At 37.2% G+C, this 12,795-nt stretch overlaps 1 protein-coding gene across 1 annotated transcript; it reads left to right on the forward strand.

Moving 5' to 3' along the window:
- Positions 1–3,721: 3,721 nt before the first annotated feature.
- Positions 3,722–4,669, forward strand: LOC109674342 (putative olfactory receptor 3A4). Its single transcript, XM_020151335.1, has one exon. The coding sequence runs from the start codon at positions 3,722–3,724 to the stop codon at positions 4,667–4,669; it is 948 nt and encodes a 315-aa protein (XP_020006924.1).
- Positions 4,670–12,795: the final 8,126 nt, after the last annotated feature.

Below are 12,795 nucleotides of genomic sequence, written 5' to 3' on the forward strand. Positions count from 1 at the left end.
AAAGATCCATGCACAATAGAAGGGTTGGAACTACTTGGAATATAGGAAAAAATCAGACATGCAAAAATAATACTGAAAAACAGGAGATGAAATATCCAATGATTAAGTAAATTATCATACATGCAAATGATTGCACATAAGAAAGTCATAATGTTTTGAAGAGTAAAATGTTACATGAAGATCATAATATAAAGATAGTGTTTAAAAAGTGAAAATAAACTTTCAGTTAATATATTTTTTTGTAAACAGGGTAAAGTATTGAAATGTATGTGCACAAAATGTGTGTGCATGCACAGACACAGTGGTTTGGTGATAACTATTTGGTTAACACCTGCCTTCTTCTTGGGATGGTAAGGTCCATGTGAGCTGGGACTATGTCTCTCTTAAGTAACCTCTTATTTGGGGTGGGGGACTGGTACTGGGGTTTGAATTTAGGGTCTCATGCTTATGAGGCAGGAGGGCTACCATTTGAGCCACCCCTCCATTACTTTGCTTTCTTTTTGCTTTTTACTTTGGTTATTTTAGAGATAGGATCTCATTTTCATCCAGGCCACCCTGGATCATGATTACCCTATTTTATGCTTCCTGCTATAGTTGGAATGACAGGCACATGCCACCACAGCTGGTTTTTTTTCTGTAGAGATGATGTCTCACACACTTTTTTGCCTCAACTGGTCTAGAGCTGTGATCCTACCAATCTCTGCCTCTGAAATAACCTGGACTCTACAGGTGTGAGCCACTGGTGCCTGGTTTTGGCCACCTCTCAACTATCACATTACTTAGCTAATTTAATAGTTCCTCAATAAATGTATGATACATTCCCATCTTCTTTAATCAAGGTGTGAAGAAGCATCTGGCTTGGAGGTTGAGGAGTTCTGAATATTATTTCTTGCTATGTTTTAGTAGCTTAGCAAGAAATTGTTTCAGCAGCTCAGTGGAAGAACAGACTAACAGTGCCTGAGCTCTGCTGGTGGCCCCCATTTTGACAAAGTTCCTCATCCCAGAAACAACAGTTGTTATGCAGTTGCCTACACACTCCAACCTCCAGTTCTTGTAACTATGAAGAACAATTGTGTGTGTGTGTGTGTGTGTGTGTGTGTGTGTGTGTGTGTGTGAGTATGCTACTCTTCAATTCCTTCCTTTCTTAAAATGATGATGGCCTGGGCTAAACCAGAATTTCCACATAACGACTCTGTCCCCAATACTGTGTGACTTGATACACTGCAACTTTCAGAAAATGTGGGATATATACACAATTTGTCCATGAAAAAGAAAAAATCTTCTTATTTGTAGAAAAATGAAAGAAACTAGAGGATATTATGCTAAGCGAAATTGCCAGACACAAAAAGAGAAGCACTGTATGTTCTCTCCTATATATAAAAGCTAAAAAGCAAAAGTCAAAGTAGAATAGTGATTACTAGAAATTAAGAAGGGAGTGTGGGGGTGGATAAAGGTAGGTTGAATTTTATCAGTGTGTGCATGAAAACATCACACCGAACCCCATTAATATGTACAATTCATACATGTTAATTTTATTTTAAATTAAACACACTGGTAACAAGCATTCTGGTTAATAATAAGAGCTCATAAATATTTGTTAAATAATGAATTTTCTCATATCCATGAAGATTACACTGGGGAATATCTTGAGAAATCCAAGACATTTTAAAGATTGTTATGTCTTTGGCAGAGTTAGGTGTTTACCTGGTTCTGGTTCCCCTGGAAGGTGTTAATTTCTGAGGCCTCCCAGGGGGTAGCAGTGGGGAGGAAAAAAATCCCAATGTGAAAGTTGTTTGTCTGTTTGCCTGTCTGTCCTTTATATACTTTCCCCTCTGTGAGGGATGCCTGGCCTTTTCTGCCCAAGAAGTGCTGACCCTTAACTGGGTGAGTGCAGTTCCAAGACTCTTTTGTTTCATGGTCAAGTAAATATTATTTTTGGGCCATAGAATGTCTTCTTCTTTCCTCTAGAGGGCTGTTGTAGGAATGGGGTGCCTGAAGTGAGAAGGTAGAAGAAGGGAAGAGACAGTGAAGACTAAGGTTTTGAGTCACACTAACTGAGAGGATGGCAAGACTGTTATCAAATTGTTCAATCAGGAACAGACAAATAAGGGAGAAGGTGGTTCAGCTTTGGAGAGACTGACTTTGAGGTATTGGCCATGTCCATGCAGACAAGTCCAGACTCATTGATGGTGGTTGACCCTTTGTGAATCTGAGGACATTGTTCATCAGGAAATGTCTTCCTTTGTTTATGCCTTTTATCCTTGGGTATCAAAAGTTCCAGCCTTTTCTATGTGAGTCAGGCTCTGTGTGAGTGACTTAAATGTCTATACCTCACTAAAGTGGATCACTGTGTATTTTATTATTGTCACCACTTTGGGGCTGAAGATGCATCATCCCAGTGTCCGTGTGCATGGGCTATTTTCAGCTCTGTAACATGCTCTGGCCCTACCTGGTCAGTAGGCCCATGATACTACATAGGTTAGCTGATATGTAATTAGACTAAGGAGACTGAAGAGCAAATGCTTTTTGGCATTGGAATGGGAGGCTGAGGGTTGTTCAGGGTCTGGGTATCTGCTTGCTTAAGACTCTAGCAGTGAGAGGTTTCAACTGAATATCCAGTGAGGCACCTCGACTGCATAGCCACTCAATCTGGGAGATTAAGCCTTAAATTTTCACACTGCTCAGTGAAATGTCAGCACACTGGAGCCCAGTTACCCCAGAATCTAAATGGAGAAGTGCAACATAATCTTACTACTTAGAAAATCTAAAAGTGTAGTTCTTACCAGCCCTGGAGTTGGAAATATCTTCAGTGATGTGTCTTCATTTACTTTTACTGTTTTTCATTGCATTTCACCTTTCCCTGGAAAATCCAGACCATATCTCATAGCTTCATAAGTTAAAAGTTCAATAGTATGGACCACTATGATCATCTCACTACTGCCATCACTTACAGTCAGTTCTCTATCTGTGAGTTCCACCAGATTCAGACAGCAAAAGATTGAACATATTCAGAAAAAATTGCATCTGTACTGATTAAGAACAGACATTTTTTTCTTGTCATTATTCCCTAAACAATACAGTATAGCAAATATTTACATAGCATTAATAGTGTATTAGGTATTATTAATGATCTACAGATGATTTAAAGTATATGTTAGGATATGTGTAGTTTGTATGCAAATACTATGCCATGTTAAATAAGGGATCTGAATATTTATAGATTTTGTTATCTGAGAATTCTGGAACCAAAACTCTGAGGATACCAAGGAACAACTGCACAATGACACATGCATATGGGGTACAGGTTGGGGAGAACATGTCTCCTCCTTGTCTTACACTTCAGTTTCACACTCTGGGATCTTCTGTACCAAAAAGTATGGCCATGCCATTATCTGTAATTTCCTTCCTGGAACTTTGGCTTTGGGAAAATAGTCTTGCCCTCTATCTTCCAATGTCACCTTTGCCTGCCTTTTAATATCAATGCATCTATTGTTGTGGGCGTCTGACCAATGCCACTACTCTTGCCCACTAAGAGTCACATTTATCATGTCTTTTTCTATTATGTCTCCGTCTTTAACTGTTTTCTTAAATTTTATGTATCTTTGCATCTTGGCCTCTGTTGGACATTGCTACACTGATGTTTTTCATCAAGATGTCATTTTTTGTCATTAACTTTGTTACCTTTGGACTTTGTTTAGTCCACTGCTGTTGAAAAAGAACCATGGATATCAGAGCCTTGGGAAATGATTCATTTGTGACCAAATTTGTCCTGTTGGGTCTAACCAAGACTCCAGTTCTTCAGTCCATCCTCTTTGTCATCTTTCTTCTTGCTTATGTGGCTACCATTGGTGGCAATTTCAACATTGTGGCTGCCATTTTTATTGAACCCAAACTCCATACTCCCATGTACTTCTTCCTGGGAAACTTATCTCTGCTGGATGTTGGATGTATCAGTGTCACTGTCCCTGCCATGTTGCAGCATTTCATATCTAAAGACAAAAGCATTCCCTATAGGGCCTGCCTCTCACAGCTTTTCTTCTTCCATCTTCTGGCTGGGACAGATTGCTTCCTGCTGACTGTCATGGCTTATGACTGCTATCTGGCCATCTGCCAACTGCTCACATATAGCACCCGCATGGGTTGGGGAATCCAGAAAGCCTTGGTCGGCATATTATGTGTTTTTTCCTTCGGTAATGCATTGACACAAACTATTGCCATATCTACTCTTAAATTCTGTGGCCCCAATGTGATCAATCACTTCTATTGTGACCTTCCCCAGCTCTTCCAGCTCTCTTGCTCCAGCACACAACTAAATGAGAAGTTGCTCTTTGTAGCAGCAGCATTCATGGGTGTGGCCCCCTTAGTCCTTATCACTGTGTCCTATGTTCATGTGGTAGCTGCTGTGCTGAGAATCCGTTCTGCTGAGGGGAGGAAAAAGGCCTTTTCCACATGTACCTCCCATCTCACTGTGGTAGGCATCTTCTATGGGACAGGAGTCTTCAGCTACATGAGGCTGGGTTCAGTGGAGGCTTCAGACAAAGACAAGGGCATTGGCATCTTCAACACTGTCATCAGCCCCATGCTGAACCCACTCATCTGCAGCCTTAGGAATCCTGATGTTCAGGGTGCTCTATGGAGGGTACTCACCAGCAGGTTAGCTCCCAAGTGATACTCCCTTCCTCTGGCTTTCACCAATGTCATGGCTCCACTTAATGCTTCTAAAAGGTATTAAGATACATGTAAGCATAAAGAAGTGGGGTCACATTCTCAATCAGCAGAGAAAGTGCAGTAAAAATAATGACATCTATCACTTCCATCACAGATTATTACTAGCAAGGCACTATGCTAAATGACTGGCCTCTAGTAGCCCTTTTAATACTCATAACCTTATGAGGTAGATACAGATTTCCAAATTGTAGATTAGAAAATTGAATCTCAGAGAGGCTGAGTAACTTGCCCAAAGTCACAGAGCTATTGAATGGCACAGCTGGGATTTTGACCTATGGCCAAGCTATATCTGTAACTATTGCTTGTCAAGAATAAAACATCACTTCAAGGAGGAAGTGTATGTTAAGGTGAAGAGGTGGGATGCACAATGAAGAATTAGAAGAGATAGAAAAAGAGTATCATTGTGATGGGAAAAACTATTTAAGTAGATGAAAACATAAATTAAATTTTTGTTTCTTTAACAAACTTAATTTTTCCACAGCAGCTGGTAAAAATTGAGAGAGTTGCTGGATATCAATTTTAAGGCTAAAACCAATGAAAAGAAAACATATTTAAAACATAATTTTGATGAGACAAGCATTGTTTAGAAAAGCTATAGAGATGAGAAAATATTTTCACACTGGACTCCCTACAAAAACCAAGAAGGATAATACAGTTAATTAGTAGAACAACGTTTGGATTATGTTGGAAAATCTCTCTGACTGAATGGAACTCTTTGTTACCTCTGACTTAAACCTGAAACCAGTTACCTCCCTCTATATTGCTCTAAGAAGGAAGATACTTTTTTACAAAGCTGTTTTTGTAATGCAAGAAAAATGCATGTTCATCAAAATATTAGAAAGTACAGAGAATAAAATAAAAATCATCCACAGGTTCACTATTCAGAGACTATTTAAAAGAACATTTAGGATATAATTGTTAAAATGTTTTCATTCATTAAATACTTAAAAAATAGAAGTTTTACATATGCAAAGCTCTGTAACCTTAATAATATTAGTCAACTTAATAGCATAGGTGGACATCTTTCCATGACATTAAATATGGATCCTTGTTATCTTTTTCAATGGTTGCATAACTATGCCTTTAAATAGATGGATTGAAATGGATTTAATAGCCTTCTATTAGTGAACCAGTTTTGATTCAAATAACCTGGGTTTGATGGAATGTACAACAAGCATCCTTGTACATTCATTTGTGTACACTCTTCTAAGTGATGAAGACAGAAGCCCATGAGTCCTGGGTCAAAGGATATGAATTCCTTCCAGGATCTTGAAAACATTTGGCTGGACTGCCACCCAGGAAAGTTTAAACAAATTGATAATTCCAATTACCAATTACTTATATCTTTGCCAATATGTTAGGCCAAATGTTATAACAGTGTCCCTTAATTTGAAATTAATCATTAGTAAAATTATGTATATGTTTAAAGTATAGTGCTATAATTTATTTTTATGTAAATTATATATATTTCTTTGATGTTTGTCTTTTTTTCTTATAAGTTCAGAAATGTTCTTACCTTCTTAATGAGAAGATGGAGATTGAGTCTTATGTTGAAATGTGAGTGAGCATTGCCACATTGACTGAGTACGGGGTCACTCTAGGCAGCATATTTTCACCTCTTTGAGGGTGACCTTTGGTAGCAGTGCTGGGAGTAGGAAATGGATGTAGTGGGAAGATCCATGAATGGGAAGTCAGGAAGTGTAGATCATAGATGAAGACAATTCTTTGGAGAAGTTCAGCAGTGATTGGAAAAAGGGACATTGCTAGTGTCAAAAGACAGCCAGTGGAGAAACCGAATATTAAGGGAAGCTTGGACTTTTTTCAACAAAAGGAAGATGATTAAGTTGCTCAAGAACAAAGAGATCATGGATGGAATGAGATTCAAGGGGATATGAGAAGCCAGGTGCCAGTGGCTCACACCTGTAATCCTAGTAACTGGTGAGGCAGATGTCAGGAAGATTGTGGTTTGAGGCCAGCACATTGTCCCCTAACTAAAGTGATAAAATAACTAAGTACTGGACTCCAGATAATTGTTACTTCCCAGTATTCCTTTGTTAACCAATGCTTTTGTGCTTTTGTTAAACAGCTTGTTGGATTTTAAGCATATCTACTCAAGACACTTGCCTTCAAAGAATCTATAATGAACAGAAAACTACGATTTAATAATAACAATACAATGTATTATTTGCAATATTAACTGCAATGACAGAATTTACATGCTCTTTGTGATGTCCAGGAATTTAACAACCACTCACCTACAGAAATTTTAAGCATTGAAAACCAGAATCAACCTGCAATATTCATATAAAATTTAAATCTGGCTATCTATCATCTGTATTTTATCTACCTTTAATCATGCATGTCTATTTTTTCACTTATTCTTTTGAGTACTGATTACTAACTCATTTGAATAGGACCATTAGTCTGATTTGAAATCTTCCTCAAAATTTCATCAGAATGTTATAACATAAAAATTATACCACAGCTATTTTGTTGTCTCCAAGGGAAATAAGGACACTTAACGTAAAATGGTATGACTTTTTCAACTATGGGTGTAGTTCTGATAAATACCCAGCACTGTCTTGACAAAGAATACAGACAGAAAAGCTCAGACTCTAAATTCAAGGAATTCTGTATGCTATAGCAAAGTGCTGTACCAATGTTAATTATTATTATGTAATCATCCCATTGTAAGCTATTAAGATATCACTATCATGATATCTTTCAGAATAATTATTAGAGGCACAAATTTCTCTGTTGGAAGATAGCATGAAAGCTATAAAATACTGTGGATCAAAGTATATACAAATACCACTAAGTATAGAAACAATTCCTGGTATGCAAATAGTACTTCCGAATTCTCAAACACACCTTCATGCTTAGCATTTTATTCAAATTTTCAAGACATCTTTGCTTGCCATAAGTAATGCAGGTACTGTTCTTTATTTTATAGATGAAAAACTTAAAGTACTATGGTACACAGTTCTTTGCTGAGAACAAATCCTAGAACTTACCATGTTCAAAATGTGGAAGATGTTTCCAAGGTCTAGTAGGATATTTAAAAAAATCTTGAATGAATTTTCAGAGTTATTATAACTGTTTGTAATGCATTTGACTGGAAAAGTATTATCATGATGTTCTTTAAGAAAATATGAAGCATCTATTTGAAGCCTACAGCCAAACAATAATATTAATGACAAAATTCTGACAGTATCTCTTATAAACACAAGACAAGAGCCAAGTAACCACTGTAGTCATTTTTATTTAATTACTTTGGAAAGTTCTGTTACTTTAATAAGACATCCTGACTTATCTCATTCACTTTAATGATTTTATATACCCTGATAGCTCCTCATTTCTAAAATTCAAATGCATATATTCAACAGCCTAATGGACATTTCACATGTATTGCAAGCCAAACATTTAATGACAAACCCATCTTCTCCCCAGTCTTTCTCTTCTGCTATCTGTTCATTTGAATACCACTATTTTTTTATGTAATAATTAAAACTGGAAGTGATCTTTCCTTGACCCACTTAGCATTCTTAACCATCCCAGGCAGAATGCATTCACGAACCAACAAAAATGAATTGGAATGCATGTACAGTCCTGATGCCTGTTCCTTCTCATTCTCTCTGATCACATTTCTATATGATCCTAAGCTTTCTTATTTTGAAAATTGCCTTCTTCTGTATGTGGTCCTGAAATCGGTGCTTAGTTTAGAACATGAACCTCAGTTTTCCTCTATGCTTTTCCATTCCTAGGCCCCTCCTCAAGGGAGTCAGGGAGTACAGGGAGCCACTGGTTTTGCATGGGTCAGGGATCTCAATATGGTTTGAAACTGATTGAAATAGTCCAATGCTATGGAACCAGTACTGATAAGGTCTCCTGGAAGAAGGGGATGTGCACCAGGCTTAGATTTAACATGTCCTATTATGAATCTGTACAAGGCATCTCCATGTTTGTAAGAAATGTATACAGCCACCATCTTGCTCTCAATTGGTAGGGATATAAGAAACTTCATCATGTGACTAAGGTGCCATCCAGTGGTTAAATGGAATATATTAGCATATTATCTCTCAGTGTAGCAAAATCCTATGCTTATTGGTGTGCCCATCACTTCCATAATAAATCCCTGAAGTTTTTACTTTACCTGCATCTTTCACATATTTTCATCCTGCCTCAAAATTATACTCAGGTAAATTACCTACAGAGTATGTAGAAATTGCAGTAGACTACTAAGGTTCTGCAACTCTGATAATTTGGTATTTGGGGCTTGACCAGAAGTCCATTTATTTTGCTTGTCTTTGACTCAGTCTTCTGTAATTTCTTCTTTTTTTCAAGGGAGAGCACAAACTCTAATTTCTTTTTATCTGGAGAATGAATCACATTATTCTCTTTCTTTTTATGTTGAGTATTTTGGGACTGTATCTTTGACATTATGAATTATATATTACATTGACTTGGGATTCTATTATACTCCTTTTGAGAGGGTTGATTTTATCATTATCATTTCATATTTTATTTAGAAATTATATTATCTATAGTATAGTTGTTCCAATAGAAGTTATTCCTCCATTACCAAAGTCTTTGCTTTCCAATTCCCCTTATCTTGGGACAAAGGGTATTTTCCATTACTCTTAAGGAAATGCTCATGCTTTTCATTAAGGAATACAAATTGAGAAGCTCTGGGTGTACCAATTCTGCACAACTTCCTCTTCAATAAGAATATGAGAAAGTTGACTGGCTTACTTTGGAACTATTTTGGTGTTTATTATATTCATATTATGAAATATTGTTTTATGAGATAAGAATTTTTAAATTAATAAATATATTATGTGAAACAATATTGTTTCATGTAACACACAAAAACACACACACTTGATTGAGTTCATGGTAGGCAGGTGGCTTCACTATTCAAGATATGTCTTATTGACTTAATTATGCCTTCCAAATTCATATATCAAAGATTTAGCCATGAGTGTGATGGTACTTGGAGATAGGACATTTGGAAGATATTTAGATTTAGATGAGGTCATGAGACTGGTTCACTCAAGATGAGATTAATACTTTTTTATAATAAGAGATATCACAGAGCTTTCTCTTTCTTTGTCATGTGAACAAACAAGGATGAGGTAGCCATCTGTAAGTCAGGAAGACAGTCCTTCCACACAGAGCTCAAGTATGCTGGCACCCTGATATCAGACTTCCAGTGTCTAGGACTGTAGAATATAAATTTATGTGTTTGAGCCAATCAATCTATAGTATTTTGTTGTGGCACCTTCAGAAGACTAAGAGAATATGGAAATCCTTTTTGGATTTGGGGACAAGGATGAGGAAGTGACTTTGAGATTAAAGTGACTATGACTTGCCAAGTAGAAATTTTCATTAAGAAGATGGACATAAGATTCCTCATAAGTAAACTCTAGATGAAGGCAGATATTTGCAGGTCATTAAATATAGATGACAGTCAAAGTCATAATTTCAGATGCCATAACTTTGAAGAAGCAATTTAAGAAGCAAAAGGACCAAGTTTCAAAGCTTAGCCCTATCACAGGTGAGCTACAAGTTAAAAAAAAATGCCAAGATTTCCAGTTGGGCTGTAGAAAACCACAGGAAATATCATTCTCACACAAACAACAGAAAAAGATGGGACACCTACAAAATCTTAACTTTTCTACATATGATTAGAGACCTGAAGTTATAAAGGAATAAGGTAAACTATATCCTCAAAGTTGATAAGGCCCAGTTGTTTTCCACAGACCTTCCAAGAAGCTCATGAGAAAAATTTGGAATAGGGAGACCTAAGAGAGCCCCATCCAGTGGTACAGAGATATGAAACTCCTGCTAACTTGACTCATATGAAGCAAAAGGTGTTCTGCCTGTGAAGAGAGACAGGAAAACCATTTCTCCCTTTGGGTGGATCTAGACAAAGGATTTTGGCCCCTGGGGAGTGGTTGAAATAAACCCTCTACTTCTGTAGAGTGGCAGAAAGACCTGAACAGAGTATGACCAAGAAGTGTCCTGCAGTGTGAGAAGACTGAACAGGGGTATCAAAATATTCCTCCCTTCTGATCACCCCCACCAACTTTCTTATGCTGAGTGCATAAGTGTGGGCAGGGGAAATCCTCAGAGGATGGGAAAAAGATTGATACTACAAGCCAGGGTAGAGTATTTTGTCTTGAATTGGATAGAAATAGTTAGGCCCATTTTGGTAAAAGAGTATCTAAGTTGACAAAAGAAAATGGATTAAAGACAGAAAATTATGTGGATCAAGAATTGGAAATGAACTTTTTCTGTATTTTTCAATTTGATGATGGTTCAGTTGTCATGTATTTAAAATATTCATAAATTAAAAATGTCCTTTCTCCTGGTTACATAAACTGTGTTTGTAATAACATGTGGGGCCTTGTTTTCTAAAGATTCTACTTTAAGAAGTAAGTCTAAGGTAAAGTTAAATTGGGATTTAACTGTCCCTATGAGTAGGGTGCTGGTAACCATCAGAGCATCCTTCCAACCCTATTACATAGCAAGATCATCACATACTTGTTCCCCAAGTCAGAATTCACTTTCTGAGTAACTCATGCATAGCACAACATATTTATCCATCAGTGCATGAGTGGATAATTATGACCCCTTTATCAATAATAAAAAATGTTTCATCCCACCTTTTATGAGAAGCATTAAGAAATTATAAGAATTATTTTTGTTGTTAACAGCAAAATATACTTATTTTTATTGGGCATTCTGCTCAATATAGCTGTATAGATCATTAGTGAAGGTGGGAAGACTCTTCAGGAAAACTGGAGGGGGGTATTGTTTGCAATCTTTCAGTGACTGAATACTGGAACCCAGGGTTTTACCAACAGGGGGAAAGTAAGGAATGGTCAATAGAAAATTTTATATTTGCAATGTAGTACATCTTTTCTCAAATTTACCATAAGCCATTTCAGATACTTCCTGGCCAAGAGGTTGGAAGTCCAATATGACTAACCTTACTTATTAAACATTTGAAAGGGGCATCGGGGACCCTTAAGGTGTGTGAGAATGTTTTCCAATCAGATGGCTTCTAAACAAACTGTTTGCAGTCATTACCCATAGCCAACCATTTAATGCGTCCTGCCAAATATCCTTTGACTCTCTTACACCTGCCCTCTCATCATCTTGCAGATAGCTGCCTCTTCAGTTAGGTTCTGAACCATCACATCAGTGTTCCTGTAATAGCCTCTGAACCCTGTGCTGCTCCCTGACCCAGTGATGTCTACAGTGCCCATTAATCCCCATAGCAATGTCTTCCTGTGGAAATTCTCTTCACCATTTCAAATTTAGACCTTTGTCAGGCATACAAGGCCCTCTATCCTTACTTCCCAGCCTCTCCAGTTGATTTTCACCTCTCAATCACAGTCAATTCTCACGTGATTCATTTGTCCTTTTTCAGAGCCTCTGCTCTCAATGTTCTCTGAAAGAGTGTGGACCACACAACAAGAAACAACCATGATCATGTCTATATTTCTCTCAGCTTCTTTTGCTGCCTCCAACTAGATTATAAGTTGCTTGAGGACAAGCTCCATGTCTTATACTGTGTCCCAGCAGAATGCAGAGTACATTGTTGATTTTCAGTAGGGCTGTGGGCTAATTGATAGTAGAAAGCATGACTTCTGAAAAGAAATTTGTCTTCTACATAAGAGGCCATAAAGCCACTAGATTTTTCAAAATACCACAAAAGGTCCAATATTAAAACAATATAAAGATATAAAAGGAAAGTTTTTCAAAAGAGGAACTTTCTTCTGATACAATAAAGGCAATCATTGAATATGGCATATTAGGGAGAAGCTTTTCTGACTTTGTGCATAAACTGCAATATCATTTCTCCTAAAAACTAAGAATTCTTTCAAATCCCGGTATCACAAAAATAGAAAAGAAAAAACAACTGGCACCAGTGACTCACATCTGTAATCCTAGCTACTTGGGAGGCTATGGCCTGTAGGACTGCAATTGGAGGCCAGCCAGGGCAAAAAGTTCTCAAGACACCATTTGCAAAATTATCAAAGTAAAATGAACTTGAGG

The sequence above is a fragment of the Castor canadensis genome, chromosome 11 (genome assembly GCF_047511655.1).
Source record: "Castor canadensis chromosome 11, mCasCan1.hap1v2, whole genome shotgun sequence".
Taxonomy (NCBI): domain Eukaryota; kingdom Metazoa; phylum Chordata; class Mammalia; order Rodentia; family Castoridae; genus Castor; species Castor canadensis.

What these genes read in the sequence shown, in the direction of transcription:
- LOC109674342 (XM_020151335.1), top strand. Translation starts at nt 3,722, where the DNA reads ATGGATATCAGAGCCTTGGGAAATGATTCATTTGTGACCAAATTTGTC.